Source organism: Passer domesticus, chromosome 3 (assembly GCF_036417665.1).
Source record: "Passer domesticus isolate bPasDom1 chromosome 3, bPasDom1.hap1, whole genome shotgun sequence".
Taxonomy (NCBI): Eukaryota; Metazoa; Chordata; class Aves; order Passeriformes; family Passeridae; genus Passer; species Passer domesticus.
Window position 1 is genome coordinate 114,771,583 of NC_087476.1, and position 12,226 is coordinate 114,783,808.

The 12,226-nt window shown below is 46.8% G+C and overlaps 1 protein-coding gene across 2 annotated transcripts in view; it reads right to left on the bottom strand.

Annotated features, from left to right (window-relative positions):
* Positions 1-12,226, bottom strand: part of GALNT14 (polypeptide N-acetylgalactosaminyltransferase 14) — a 94,560-nt gene that overhangs the window by 32,199 nt on the left and 50,135 nt on the right. For both annotated transcript variants that reach the window (XM_064415323.1, XM_064415322.1), the window contains one exon: positions 8,076-8,174. In XM_064415323.1, the coding sequence (XP_064271393.1) occupies positions 8,076-8,174 (99 nt within the window). The remainder of the gene's footprint in view (positions 1-8,075; positions 8,175-12,226) is intronic.

Consider the following 12,226-nt stretch of genomic DNA (forward strand, 5'->3'; position numbering starts at 1 on the left):
GCAGGGTTGGAGCCCACCCAGGTAATGAAAGAGAGGCTGGAGGATGTGGTTCACAGCTCCCTCTGTGTAGACAGACACTGCAACATGGCTCAAAGGTACAATCTTCCCTTAATTAAACCACCAAGGGTTATTATTGTTATTATTAAAAAATCTAGACCTGTTCTTTCCCTTTCTCTCATGGTGCAGGGGTCATGGATTGGTTGCACTGGCTCCAGCAAATTCATCTGCAAATAAACAGCAGTGCAGAATTCACCCTGACATGTAAGACATGGAGTTGCACTTGCTATTACACATAAATCCTGCTTAAAATCCTGCCCCAGCAAAGGGTCAAGGCTGTCTGCTTGAAGCAGAAGTCCCAGAGCATCCCAAAAGCCTCCTAAGTGCTTGAGTTGGGCTTTGATAATGCCAGTCAGATTGTACAGGTTTTTACAGCATCTAAACTTCTTGCCTTCATCCCGAGCATGGTTCCTTTTCCACAAAGCATTTACAATCCCCCCAAATTCCAGATCTTTAGACCTCCCACTGGCACAGGAGGGCAGTCACCCAACCACCTAACAATTCTGCAGCCCCTGATCCCCTGCCAGATCCTTATTTTAACAGGTTCTCTCCGTCTCTCAAGCTCCCAAAACTCTTGCAAAAAGAAGCACCTGGGAAGTCTGGAAAAACCACATCCCTGGCCCAGACCACAGTAAGGAGAGCTACAAAGGGCAGAAGCTCCAGAGAACTTGGGAGCAACCTAACCAGCTGGCAAAAAATGCAGCCCATTCCACCCAGGGGGTTCCCCTTTGCCAGGTGCCTTCTGCCTGCACTGGTGTGCTCCCTCCTTCCTCTCCAGGTGCTGGAATTACAACCCTGCAGAGAGAAACAGCTGGATCAGTTTTTTTTTTTTGGTTTTTTTTTTTTTTTGGAAGGCATACAGGACATCCCAAGGCAGATGCATGACATAGAATCATAGAATGGTTTGAGGTGGAAGGGACCTTAAAGATCATCAGTTCCAATCCCAGTGGCACAGGGAAGGGACAACTTCCACTAGACCAGGGTGCTCAATGCCACCTGGTCTTGAACACTTCAAGTAAATGGGCATGTACAACTTCTCTGAGCAACTCACAGGAAAGAATTTCTTCCATATATAATCAATCCTTACTCCATGCTGTTTTTTTTTTTTTTCTCCTGGGGAGAAATCCTCTGAAAAAAGGAGGTTTTCTATCAGACCAGAATAGGTAAGCCCAGCACCTCCCTTGTGGAGCACCTCAAAAATCACTTCCAAGAATTACTTTCTCTGGAAAGACAATCCCTGCCTCTTCCAGTTTCAGGATCCTGGCAAAAGCCATTCTTTCCCCCCACTTCAGATGCCTTGCATGCTGAGGTTTGAAGGAAGAGAAAGCCACTGTCCTCTAAGCAGCAGTCTGGAGCTGCTGTGGCCCCCCCAGCACTTTGGCTTGTACCAAGCAGAGTTAAACAACACCTCTCCAACACCCACAGCCTGAATGAAGTACTGGGAAAAAGTGTCTCAGCACCCCTCCTCCCACTGGGGCACACAGAACAATTTAGATGTGCTGTTTCCACCTGTCAAGTGTTTTTTAATTATTGTTATTAATAGGCTTGTTATTTTTTAGAAATCCCCGTACGCCAGAGCTGAGTTCAGCAAATTACTGTAGCCGAGCATCAGTAGACAGAGACAGGAGAGCAATATCATGCTCAGTGGAATATTTAACAAGTGTTGATTGCCTGGAAACCTAACTCTGTGCAACCTGCAGGAAAGAAGCAGGCTTGTAAAAAAGCCAGCTAAATAAATAAATAACCCACCGAGAGCGGGAGGGAAGGAGGCAGTGGGAAACTTGGAACACTCAAGGCCTGCCTCTGCCTGGTCTCCCCTGTAGATCTGCCTGCCAGAAATGCAGTGCAGGGCTTAACTCTGTGGGAAGGTGGCTGCAAAGAGTCTGCTTTTGCTGGTACCAGCCATTAGTACTCAACCAAAGCATTGGGCTGTGTAGGCTCAGGCCTGGGCTCTAAGCAGTACCCAGTGCCTTAAAGGATCTCGTGCCAGGGAACATCTTATGGAAGAAAATGGACCATTTCCATTCCAATGGAACATCTCCATTCCAGTGGACCATTTCCATTCCAATGGACCATTTCCATTCCAATGGACCATTTCCCAAGGCCCTGGGCTGGGAGAGGTGCAGCCCAGTCTCAGCTCAGCTGCAGGTTCCCACTGTCCCCGGATTTGCTGCCAACTCTGTGCCTGGGCTTGCCACCCCATAAATCAGGGAAGATGAGCCCTGAATGTCAACAGTGGCCATCTGTGGGACTGACCAGAGCAAGGGGAAACGGCCAGCATGCTGACCCCTGAGGGAAGGATGTCTCCTCCATAAACTGTCACCATTCCACAGGGTTAAGGACAGACACCACTGTGGGTGGCACAGCAGCCCCTCACCTGTACCATCACAGCCCTCTCCCAGCAAATCCCTTGTGGGACTCACCACACAACACTTTTCCCAAATTTGAGTCAACAACTCACCCTGGTGAGGGCAGTCCAGAGGCTGCCTCTATGGGACCTGCTGTCCGCTGGTTTCAGCACACTTTCAGCTCATTATTGCCCCTGCAAGTCAGAGCACAGACCCCAACAAGCCCCAAAGCTGCTGCTAAGTCAGGGACCACTTGATGCAGGCACAGAGAGATGCCCAGCAAAGCCAAATTGGTGTCTCTCCAATGCATTTTCTGCCTGGTGCTCTATTAACCACACAATGCCACGTGATGGTGTGGACACAGAATATAAGCACCCCTCCTGCAGCGCTCCTCAGGGAGGATGGGAAAAAGAGGTATCAAATCTTCCACGTTTTCAACATTACAGTTTTTGGTTTGGTTTTTCTTTTTCAGATAGACCATAAAAGCACTTTTAAAAATTCAAAGCCGGCTTTTCTATTACTTGTGCCTCTGCTCAGCTTTGATTTTTTTTAATACTTTCCTTTCTTTATGTCTGTGCATGGCTTTTTTTTCACCCTTTTATATGGGAAAAATAAGAAGACAATATTACAGTGCTTTGAAGTCCCTCTGTTATTATAGATTTCTTTCCCCTGAAATCAAACATAGGTAGATATATACTGCAGTGATGGACATATTTGAACAATCAAAACAGTTTTTAAGTTCTGCTGCGCCAAAGATCACAACATTTTCTCCCTTAAATTGCCAAAAGACCTGTTACCATCAAAATGAAAGCTCATGCCTCCAGTCCAGAAAGCGTTTACTAATCCTAATAAGAATAGGTTTGCTGCTGAATTATCTTCTGACAATGCTGAAACTTTCTTTGTTCCAATTTATTTACCTTATGCAGACCCAGCCATGGAGAATTTCACCTTAAATTTTCATTGTAAGGTCCCTTTTCCATCCTCCTCAAGAATTTATGGGGATCCTTTTCCACCTACCCAGAGGTAAGCACTGGATCCAGCAATTTCATCTCCAAATACACACCAGTGCAAAGTCACCCAGACCATGTAAGACATGGAAAACATTTGCAGGAAGGAATTTTGACCTTCTGACCAAGTCAGTGTGGTTTGGGTCATCACCCACTTGCTAGAGAGAGGTGACTGTGGACACCCATCCTTGAGAACTCGTGAACCTGTTAATTCTCTCCATGGCAACATATTAGGACTTGTTGGGAGGGAAAAAAAAACCCTTTGGGAGGATAATGAAGTATGAAAAGGGCCAAGGGTCACAATTATCGAAATCAGACAGAGTATGGAGAGAAAATACCCACCAAAATGAACTGCTTCAACAACCCCAAATGGCTAATTATGTAGGAAGAAAGACATCACACCAAGAATAACCATAATGAGCTTTGATTACACTGCAGCTTTTGCATTTTATTCTTTCAAATACCCACCAAGCTCTTTGAAATTCAAGAGTTCTCTTATGTTAACATCAAAAGGTAAGAGCGCACGGAGGGCTGTGTACTCAGTCACCGCGAGAGATGATTAGCAAATTAGGAGGAAAAAAAAGTCCAGGGTTTAAGCAAAAAGCAGAAAAGAAAAGAAGAAATGAAAAAATAGTCAGCACAAAGTGCTAATTATACAGTTTCTGTGCAACACCTGGCTTGTTTTTGCTTCTTTAATCAGGCTCATTTCAGTTATGGCACAGACTCCATATGGTGCCTAAGCAAGGAGGCTTTGTCACCTCCCTGACTCAGATGTGTCTGGATGCAGACAAGGCAGTGGCACGAGGGGAAGGTGAGAGGTGTTGGCTGCCCAGGACACCACTTCTTTCACCTATGAGCACTGGAAAATGAAAGGCATGATATTCACTCTGCTAATTAATGATCTAAATATTTGATGTGGTATTCACAGCACTTGCATCAGGACTCCTGCCAAAGGATGTGTTTTGGTTTGTCAGCAAGAGGTAAATAATTTAAGTTTTCTTATTCCTGCCCTGAGCTCCCCAGCTGCAAGTTTGAAGAATAAATAAATAAAAACCACTCAGCAGAGTAAACGGGACTGTCTCACTGTCTGCCCAGCAGGTCATCCACATGACAGGATTAGGATTCCCTTGTTAAATCCAGGCTAGTATAGGATGGAAAGACAGGAAAAAAGACATTGTTTTGGTGGTTTTTTTTTTCTTTTTTTAAATGCCGGTATTGCTTATTTCCACCCTTGCTCCTGCCTTCCCACCTTGGATTTACTCACATGGTCCCATCTCATGCACTGTTGGAGACTCTCACCATTTTTAGGCACCGAGCCCTGGAGCTTGAAATACGTGAAGCTGAACCACAGAGGGACAAGGAACTTGTTAAAAAGCCAGTGGTTGAAACAACCCAATGAGACTTTCTTCAAGTCTCATTGGGTTGTTTCAACCACTGCACAGTAAAAAAAAACCTTAAAAAAACCTCCAGAGCTATTGACCATCTCCTCCTTTCTGTCCCCTTCTCCTATTTTCTATTTCCCCTTCTCATGACATCCATCCCCTACTCCCTGGACAGTTGCACACATTCACAAGCACAGTTGCACATGCATTTATAAATGCTGACCTCACCATTTCCACAGATGTGAGCCTTCAATAATTTTGCTTTTTCTTTTTTTTTTCCTCCCCTGCTTTACTTCCAGCTGGCAAATGGTCAGAAAAAGATCATGAAACTTTTAAATGAATTCATTATTCAACACAATCCACCAGCTTCTCTCAATAACTCTGACAACGCAAAATGTCCATAAATGAACTGTCCCAAGCGCTCCCAACGTGACCTGAGCAAGGGGTGCCGTGGAGGCCACGAGTTGCTGCTTCCTACCAAGGGCCTGAAACACACTGAGCCTGCAGCACAGCTCAGCCTCAGCACTTGGGGAGCATTGAGGCTCTCAAGCATTCAGGAAAACTGCAGGAATAGCAAAATTCCCTCTGCTCAGCAGGTACGTGGTCACTTCTGCAAGAGGCATTCCCTCCCTGCTGCCTTCAGCAGCACTTACCTCTGCTACTCTGTGGTCCTTTTGCAGGGACAGTGCCCCATCACCCATGGCTTTGGACAAGCCAAGAAATGTCCCTTTGTCCTATTTCTTGCTCCTGACAGGGCAATTAACATTGAGAATCGCAATTAACATGAGAACATTGATTCTGCAATGAGGCTGGAAAATCCAACATACTGGAACTCAGGAAACCAGGTCTGCAACTCAGAATCTTCCACCAGCCACAGGAAAATCACCTCTCTGTTCCTCAGCCTGTCCATCTGTCTCCTGGATTATACCACTGTAGACATGTACTAGGCAGAATAGGGTAGAAGAGGTGCCAAATTTACCCACCATGATGCTAAAAGCAGTTGGCCAAACTGCCCCAAATAGCACAAAGCACTGTCAGGAGGACAGAGTTTGTTTTGAATGGCCAAGGAAAATGATCCATGTTGTTACAGCCACTGTGGGATGGAGTAATCTGGAAGATCTAATTAAACTGAGTGTTTGGCGAGCAAGAGAGAAAAAGCCCCAAGCAGTCAGAAGGCACAGCAGATTAACCCACAGAGGCTGAAGAGGCAGATGAGCCCTCAGCTGGGTCCAAAAAGAGGCAGGGAGGTGGCACTATGTGCTCAGCCACATCTAGAGAGAACAGAGCAGGAGCCACATCACCAGCTTGCCACCAAGGATTAGTATCCCCAGGCTTGGCTGCATCAAAGCAAGCATCCAGGAGGAAATCGGTGAACCCTGATGCCAAAAGGCCACCTCCAAGCCATGGGGACCAGAAAAAAGAGTATCAACCCAGGAGAGTTCAGAATCCCAGCCCAGAGACAGGCAGAGGACATGGGGACCCAAAGCTGTCATCTCAGTTCCTCCCTGCCTGGGCTTGCCCTGGGGTGCAGCTCATTGGGGCTCTGGAACTGTAGGGGGATGAACCCACAAGAAAGAGGGCTCAGAAGGGGTCCCAGAGCTGGGGAAACCCTCCCCACAGATTAAACATGAGCACTGGAATTGCCAGGGCCCATAAGAGAGAAGGAGCAGTGCAAAGGGGCAAAGCTGTGGTGAAAGTCACACATGACCAGGTAAGGAAGGCAGCAAAGCCAATTGATCAAGTCAAGCAAATTGAAAAAAGAGGAATAAGGAAGAAAGTCTTTCTATGCTGGAAATAAGAAACTTCAAAGGACAGTCACCTCGAGGAAGAAGTAAAAATTCAATGTACCTGTACTTCCAACCTTGCTGTCACTGCAATGAACAGTTCTCTAATGAAGTCAGATATGGGAGATTCAGGCCTAAGAGCTGTACCATGGGTCTAACATTTCTCATGTGACAACATCACTCATGATCACACCTGGCAGGACATTCAGGTGCTGAGTTATAGGGAGAAAAGAGGTTAAAATCAATCCCTGCACTTCACATGCTATAAAGCCCCCTATATCTCAGGGGCTAGAGGACTGCACTTGCCACCTCTGTTACAAATACAACTGGTTCTGGAGAATGGCAAACTTATGCAAGTTTGCATCTGTAAAGATGAAAGGGAAGGTCCAGGATTGAGGAGGTGGTACACAGCACCAAGCATCAGTGTCACCCAAAATCCACACACGCCAGAGAAAGAAAGCAGTGACAGATTACTGAGTGTGACGCAGGGAGACAGGATTGGGCATGAAACCATAAAGCAGAGCAGGAATTCAATTTCAGGACTGTCAAACTCACTTGTGGCCCTGGATACGCTCACCTGAAGAAGGATGCTGAGAGAAAAGCTCAGCACAGACATGACAGTGAACAGGGCACAGCTGAAGCCTCCCCCTCACCATCAATCCCAGTCTGACCAGCCCCAGCAATGGCAAGGGGTCCCTGGGGATGCCAGGGTTTAAAAGCCAAGACCTGCAGTGGGGCACAGACCTTCACTAAGTGCACATGAGATGCAGCTGCAAAGCACTACTGGCACAGAGCACAGCGCACCCAGGCTTGCTACAGAGCAACCCACCAGCCCAGACCTGGACACAGCCTTCCCACAAGAGAACCTGCAGATTCAAGACACACATTGGGATTAAACACAGATTTCAAAAGCCTGCAGTGAAAATGAAGCCTTCAGTCTATCCACGACAGCAAAACACAGCCAAGAGCAAACTGGCAAATGAAGGAATGGCCACGTGCCCAGAGTGCTCCACCGTGTCGCTGCAGGAGCACAGAAACCATCCCTGAAAATCTGGTCTGCATGTGTGTCATTAGGGCTTCTCAATTAGCAAGCCTTTCTGGCACTGGATGGGGCAATGGAGGAGCTCACAGAGCAGCACTGGAGCAGATATCTGTAGAATGATAGCTGTCCCTAGAGAGCTGGGCCAAAATACAGCTGAGCACTCATACCCAGCCGGACACAAAAGCTCTTAGCCCAGACTCTGTCTAATCTGCTGATGATCCCTCAAGAGTTCCCCATGCCAGGCCCTGCAAAGGGAGCACGGCTCCTCACTTTCCTGACCATCTCCCTGTAAAACCTACTTCTCAGAGAGCAACTTTCAGGCTCATTTCTCTCAGCCACCACTTGAGACCACAGCTGGCAGGTCTGGTCCTGTTGCTGTGGTGAGTGCAAACAGATTCTGCCTTTATTTCTGATGACCACTGACCCTCTTTTAAGAGATGCCCAGGAGCTCTTACCTCCGAATTGTCCTGAGCAGGGTGGACCTGGCCTCGTTGTGGAAGGTGATGACCACGCTGGTGGGCGGGAGGTCCTGGCTGTAGTGCAAAGTTGTACACCTGGGGAGGGAGAGAGCAGAAAAGGCTGCTCAGGTGCTGGAATTCAAAAAGTCAGAGCTCACTTCATCAACACAGGCAGCACAGTCCAACAGTAAATGGTCTCCAGCCACTATTACAAAGAAATAAATAAGACTTTTTCTGTGTGAATCATCTCTAGAGGAGTCCAGAAAGTGCCAAATAAGCCACTGAGGATTAAAGCAGCAAAGAACTTAACTGTCATTAATGGGAAGGGATGAGAAGGGAGGCACACAGCTGGTAGCCCTTTCCTCCAACCAATGCTTCTCACCTACCCACCAGGGCTTCTCTCATCCCCCTGGCTCATGGCACCACCAGAGGCAAGAGCATCCCTGCAGTTCCATCTCCCATCCACCTCACTCTCAGCCTCCTGAGGAAGCAATTCCCACCAGCCAGCTGCAAGGTAAGCCAAGCCCTGTTTCTAAATTGATTGTTTCCTTATTAATTCTGCCTTAATTGCATAACCAGAACTACAGGGAAGATTGGGATTTCAAACTTTCCAAGCCAGCCTTCAGAAGGTGAAACCCCACAGCTGCAACCACAGCCCCTGCTGCCTCTTTCCCAGGAGGAAATGTCACAGACTCTGTAATTACTTTGACCTTTAGCTGATTAAATTTGTGGCTTTTATAGACCGACACCAATATATTCCCAGCTCAGAAAATCCAGATACCCCTTACATCCATGCTGCCCTTTCCAGTACCCTATCAGTCCCTCAGGACGGTCTTAAGATGACACAAGAGTAGCTCTCCATCACAGCCATCCTGTCCCTTGCCATCCACATGTCACTTGTCTGCTCTTTTGTCACTGCCCAGGTGCTACCACTACCATCCTCAAACGTGGCAGGAAAGAGCACTGAGCAGCCACTCTTCCAACAAACCAACAGCTTGCTCCCACAAAAGTTCTGGACCACAGTACCTGCAAGGTGAAGTAAAAACAGATGGAAAAATTAAATTGGATACGGAGAGGAGAAAGCATGTAAGAGCAGCCAGATATTGCTGGTTTATGCTATTCAGAACAGCACGTTGCACTTCTCAAATGCCAAAATGCTCCAGATACTATTTTTAACGAGGTTTTCCATGTTTTAATTTTGAAGTTGTATTTCTGATTATTTATAAAGTGAACAAGTGTGCACAACAGGAGAAAAAATTACGAAGATAAGGAAAAAATGGTATCTTGGGTGGGACAATATTTGCAAGCTCACGCTAAATTAGTTGCTGCTTTCTCTCATTGCTTCACTCAAAACCCTCTCCAAATCCTGCTTGAACTTGACCAGAAGCAGGTTTCTCATTACTCCCCTGTTCTTTCAGCACAGTCATCCACACCAGAAATTCACCTTGGAGCCAATTCTAATTCTGGGTCCATCCCCAAAGGACGCCGGAGTCGCACAGCTATTCCATATGCAGGAGAAAGTTCAGCAACACTGCCCCGTGCGACAACACCCTCATCCATCAAAACTGCTTCTCAGGGATGCTGAAAACAGAGGGTTTCTGAATTATGAAACAGCACTGGGTCGTGCCCTGAGCTGCTTCTCTGGGTCACTTGCATCAGCCAGGATCCCGCTCCAGCCGAGCCACCCCGAGTGCTGCTCAGCTTTGCCACGCTCAGGCTCAGCTCCCGCCTGCTCTGCGGAGCTGCAGGGACAGACGATGGCAGCTGCTCTCCCTGTGCTATTTATACACGGCTCCCAGATGCGTGTCCTTCCACCCACTCCCAGCAGGGCTCTGTGGAGCCAACAAGGGAAGCTATTTCTGGCAGAGAACGAGCGGGAGTGGAAAATACAAAGTCATCAATACTTTACTTATGCTATTACACCAGCCCAGGAGCTGGTAAAGAAAGCAGGAGCTGGGTGTGTCTGTGCCTCCCACGGGTGGCAGTGATGCAGGCTGGCTCAGGCTCCTCCTGAGCAACAACCTGCTTCTAAAATTCCAGATATCGACGCACCAGACCAGCCCAACCAGGCAATGTGTGTGTGGGAGAAGCTGGAATGGCACACATGGGCACCTCCAGAGCTGCAACTCACCTCTGGCTTCTGTCTAGTGAGGTTTGTCATATCCCGAGGGCAGGAATGATGCTCCAGCCTCGCTTCGCCTCTGTGACCAGCACTACACCACAGCTGGGACTTGCCTCTCCAAAAACTGCCTGCAAAGGGTGAGGCAGAGCTGCTCTGTCTTCCTCCCAGGGCTCCTCCTCCTGGATGTTTTATGGCTCTGACTCTCTCCTTGCCCACGATTTTACCCCTGGGTTCTTCTTTCAGGAGCTCTTCCAAAGTTTTCTCCACTTAGTCCCTTTCTTTCTCCCCCCTTCCTCCCCCAGTGTCCCAGTGTAACTGCAGCTAAACATCCTGGGTCCCCAGAAGGCAGATTTCAGTTTAAGTTGTTGACTACAAGTGTCTTTTTTTGGCACTTACTTGGGTAATAAAAACCACAGCTTGGAAAAGCATTAAATCCAGCATGTCCAGAATTATTTTGTGTGACAATTACATCTGGGGTAATTTCAATTTAATACCTCACTGCAAGTGAAAATTGCAGCATGCAGCCCTAAAATTGCTGTAATAATGAAAATAAACCCACTAAAACCTGCCTGTGCTACCTCAGGCTGTCACTGGATAAATGTTTTGTGCTGCTGATGGTATTTCATAGGTCACCCAATTGCCAACAAAAAAACAAACCAAAACCAAAACCAACACCCACAACATTTTCAGGAAACCAATGAAAGTTTGAGGTTTTTTTTAGATTGCTAAAAAAAAGGGAAAGAACAAAAGGAAAAAAAAAAAAGTAATAACTGCACTGCCTGTACTTGCAGTGTGTTGAAACTCACTGGCTAAAATTATTTAAAGTTTGATGCTTTGAAACCTTGCAGCAGGACTGGAGAGCAATCCTAGCACAGCAAGTGCAAGCAGGAATGCTGCCATGCTGCTCTGCAGGTTCCCAGCATCAGGGTGGGGTGAAAGAAGACAGAAGCAAGGCTGGTCTGCCCTAAAAACCCCAGGGAGAGCATCCAGATGGAGAACAATTCTTATTTCTTCATGCAAGAACTCAAACTTCATTTGACGGGAAGAGTCACTTTTTGATTGAAGTTTTTTTCCCATTCAAAATAGAAATAATTTCACAATCAGGAAGTTCTGAAAGGGGTAGTCTGGCTACAAACACTTTAGGAGTCAGCCTTGGAAAATCCCAGCCTGGACTGGTGGCCTGTTATACTTCCTCCAGGTTGGACAGAGCAGCACACCTCCTCTCCACATTCTCAATGTGCTGTTAACTGCTCAGGAATATATTATGCAGTGCCTGTGGGGACATGGAACAGAACAGCCAGAGCCCTGCACTCACTGCAGGAATTGAAAGCTCTCCTGCAAAGTCCCAAAGTTTGGACACTCCAGCATTGCCCCCAAAGTCCCTTTCTCAAGGTATTTTTCCTGAGCTTCTTCACACAGCTGTCCCTGCATCCTTAGAGGTCCTCCTGACAGGGCAGCATATTCCCAAGGAATCTGAACCATCTTACATTTAAAAATGGCAAACTTCACTCTCAGTGCCCCTCACCAAACCAAAGCCCACCTTGCCACCACAGCTGCATAGCACAATGCTGAAGATGAACAGTGTGAACAGAGATAGACCTGATGCCAGTAGTTTTAACTTTCATATTTTTTAGATTCTCTACTGTCTTAGTGTGTGACTCTGAACTTCATATAAAGTGTTAGCAAGCTCTCTTCACAGTTTAGTTAGACAAAACAATCCTTTTCCAGCCTGAGAACCAAGGACACCATTGCACCTTTAGGCTAAAGAAGTATAAACCACAGCAAATTGAGGAGAGCAATCCAGGAGGATGTGACTTCATAACCTGAAGCTGTAATTGGACAATTGACCCCAATATGTAAATGGACCAAAACTTATAAAGTGTGAAAATGTGTGACCAGTCATCCATCTTGCATCCATCTTGGGTAGAGCCATGGCTGGGCTCTGGTACTGCCCTTTAATGGCCTTTTAATAAATACCTACTTTATTCCTTTAACTCTGTCTAGCCTCTGCTCCACATCAGCCTCT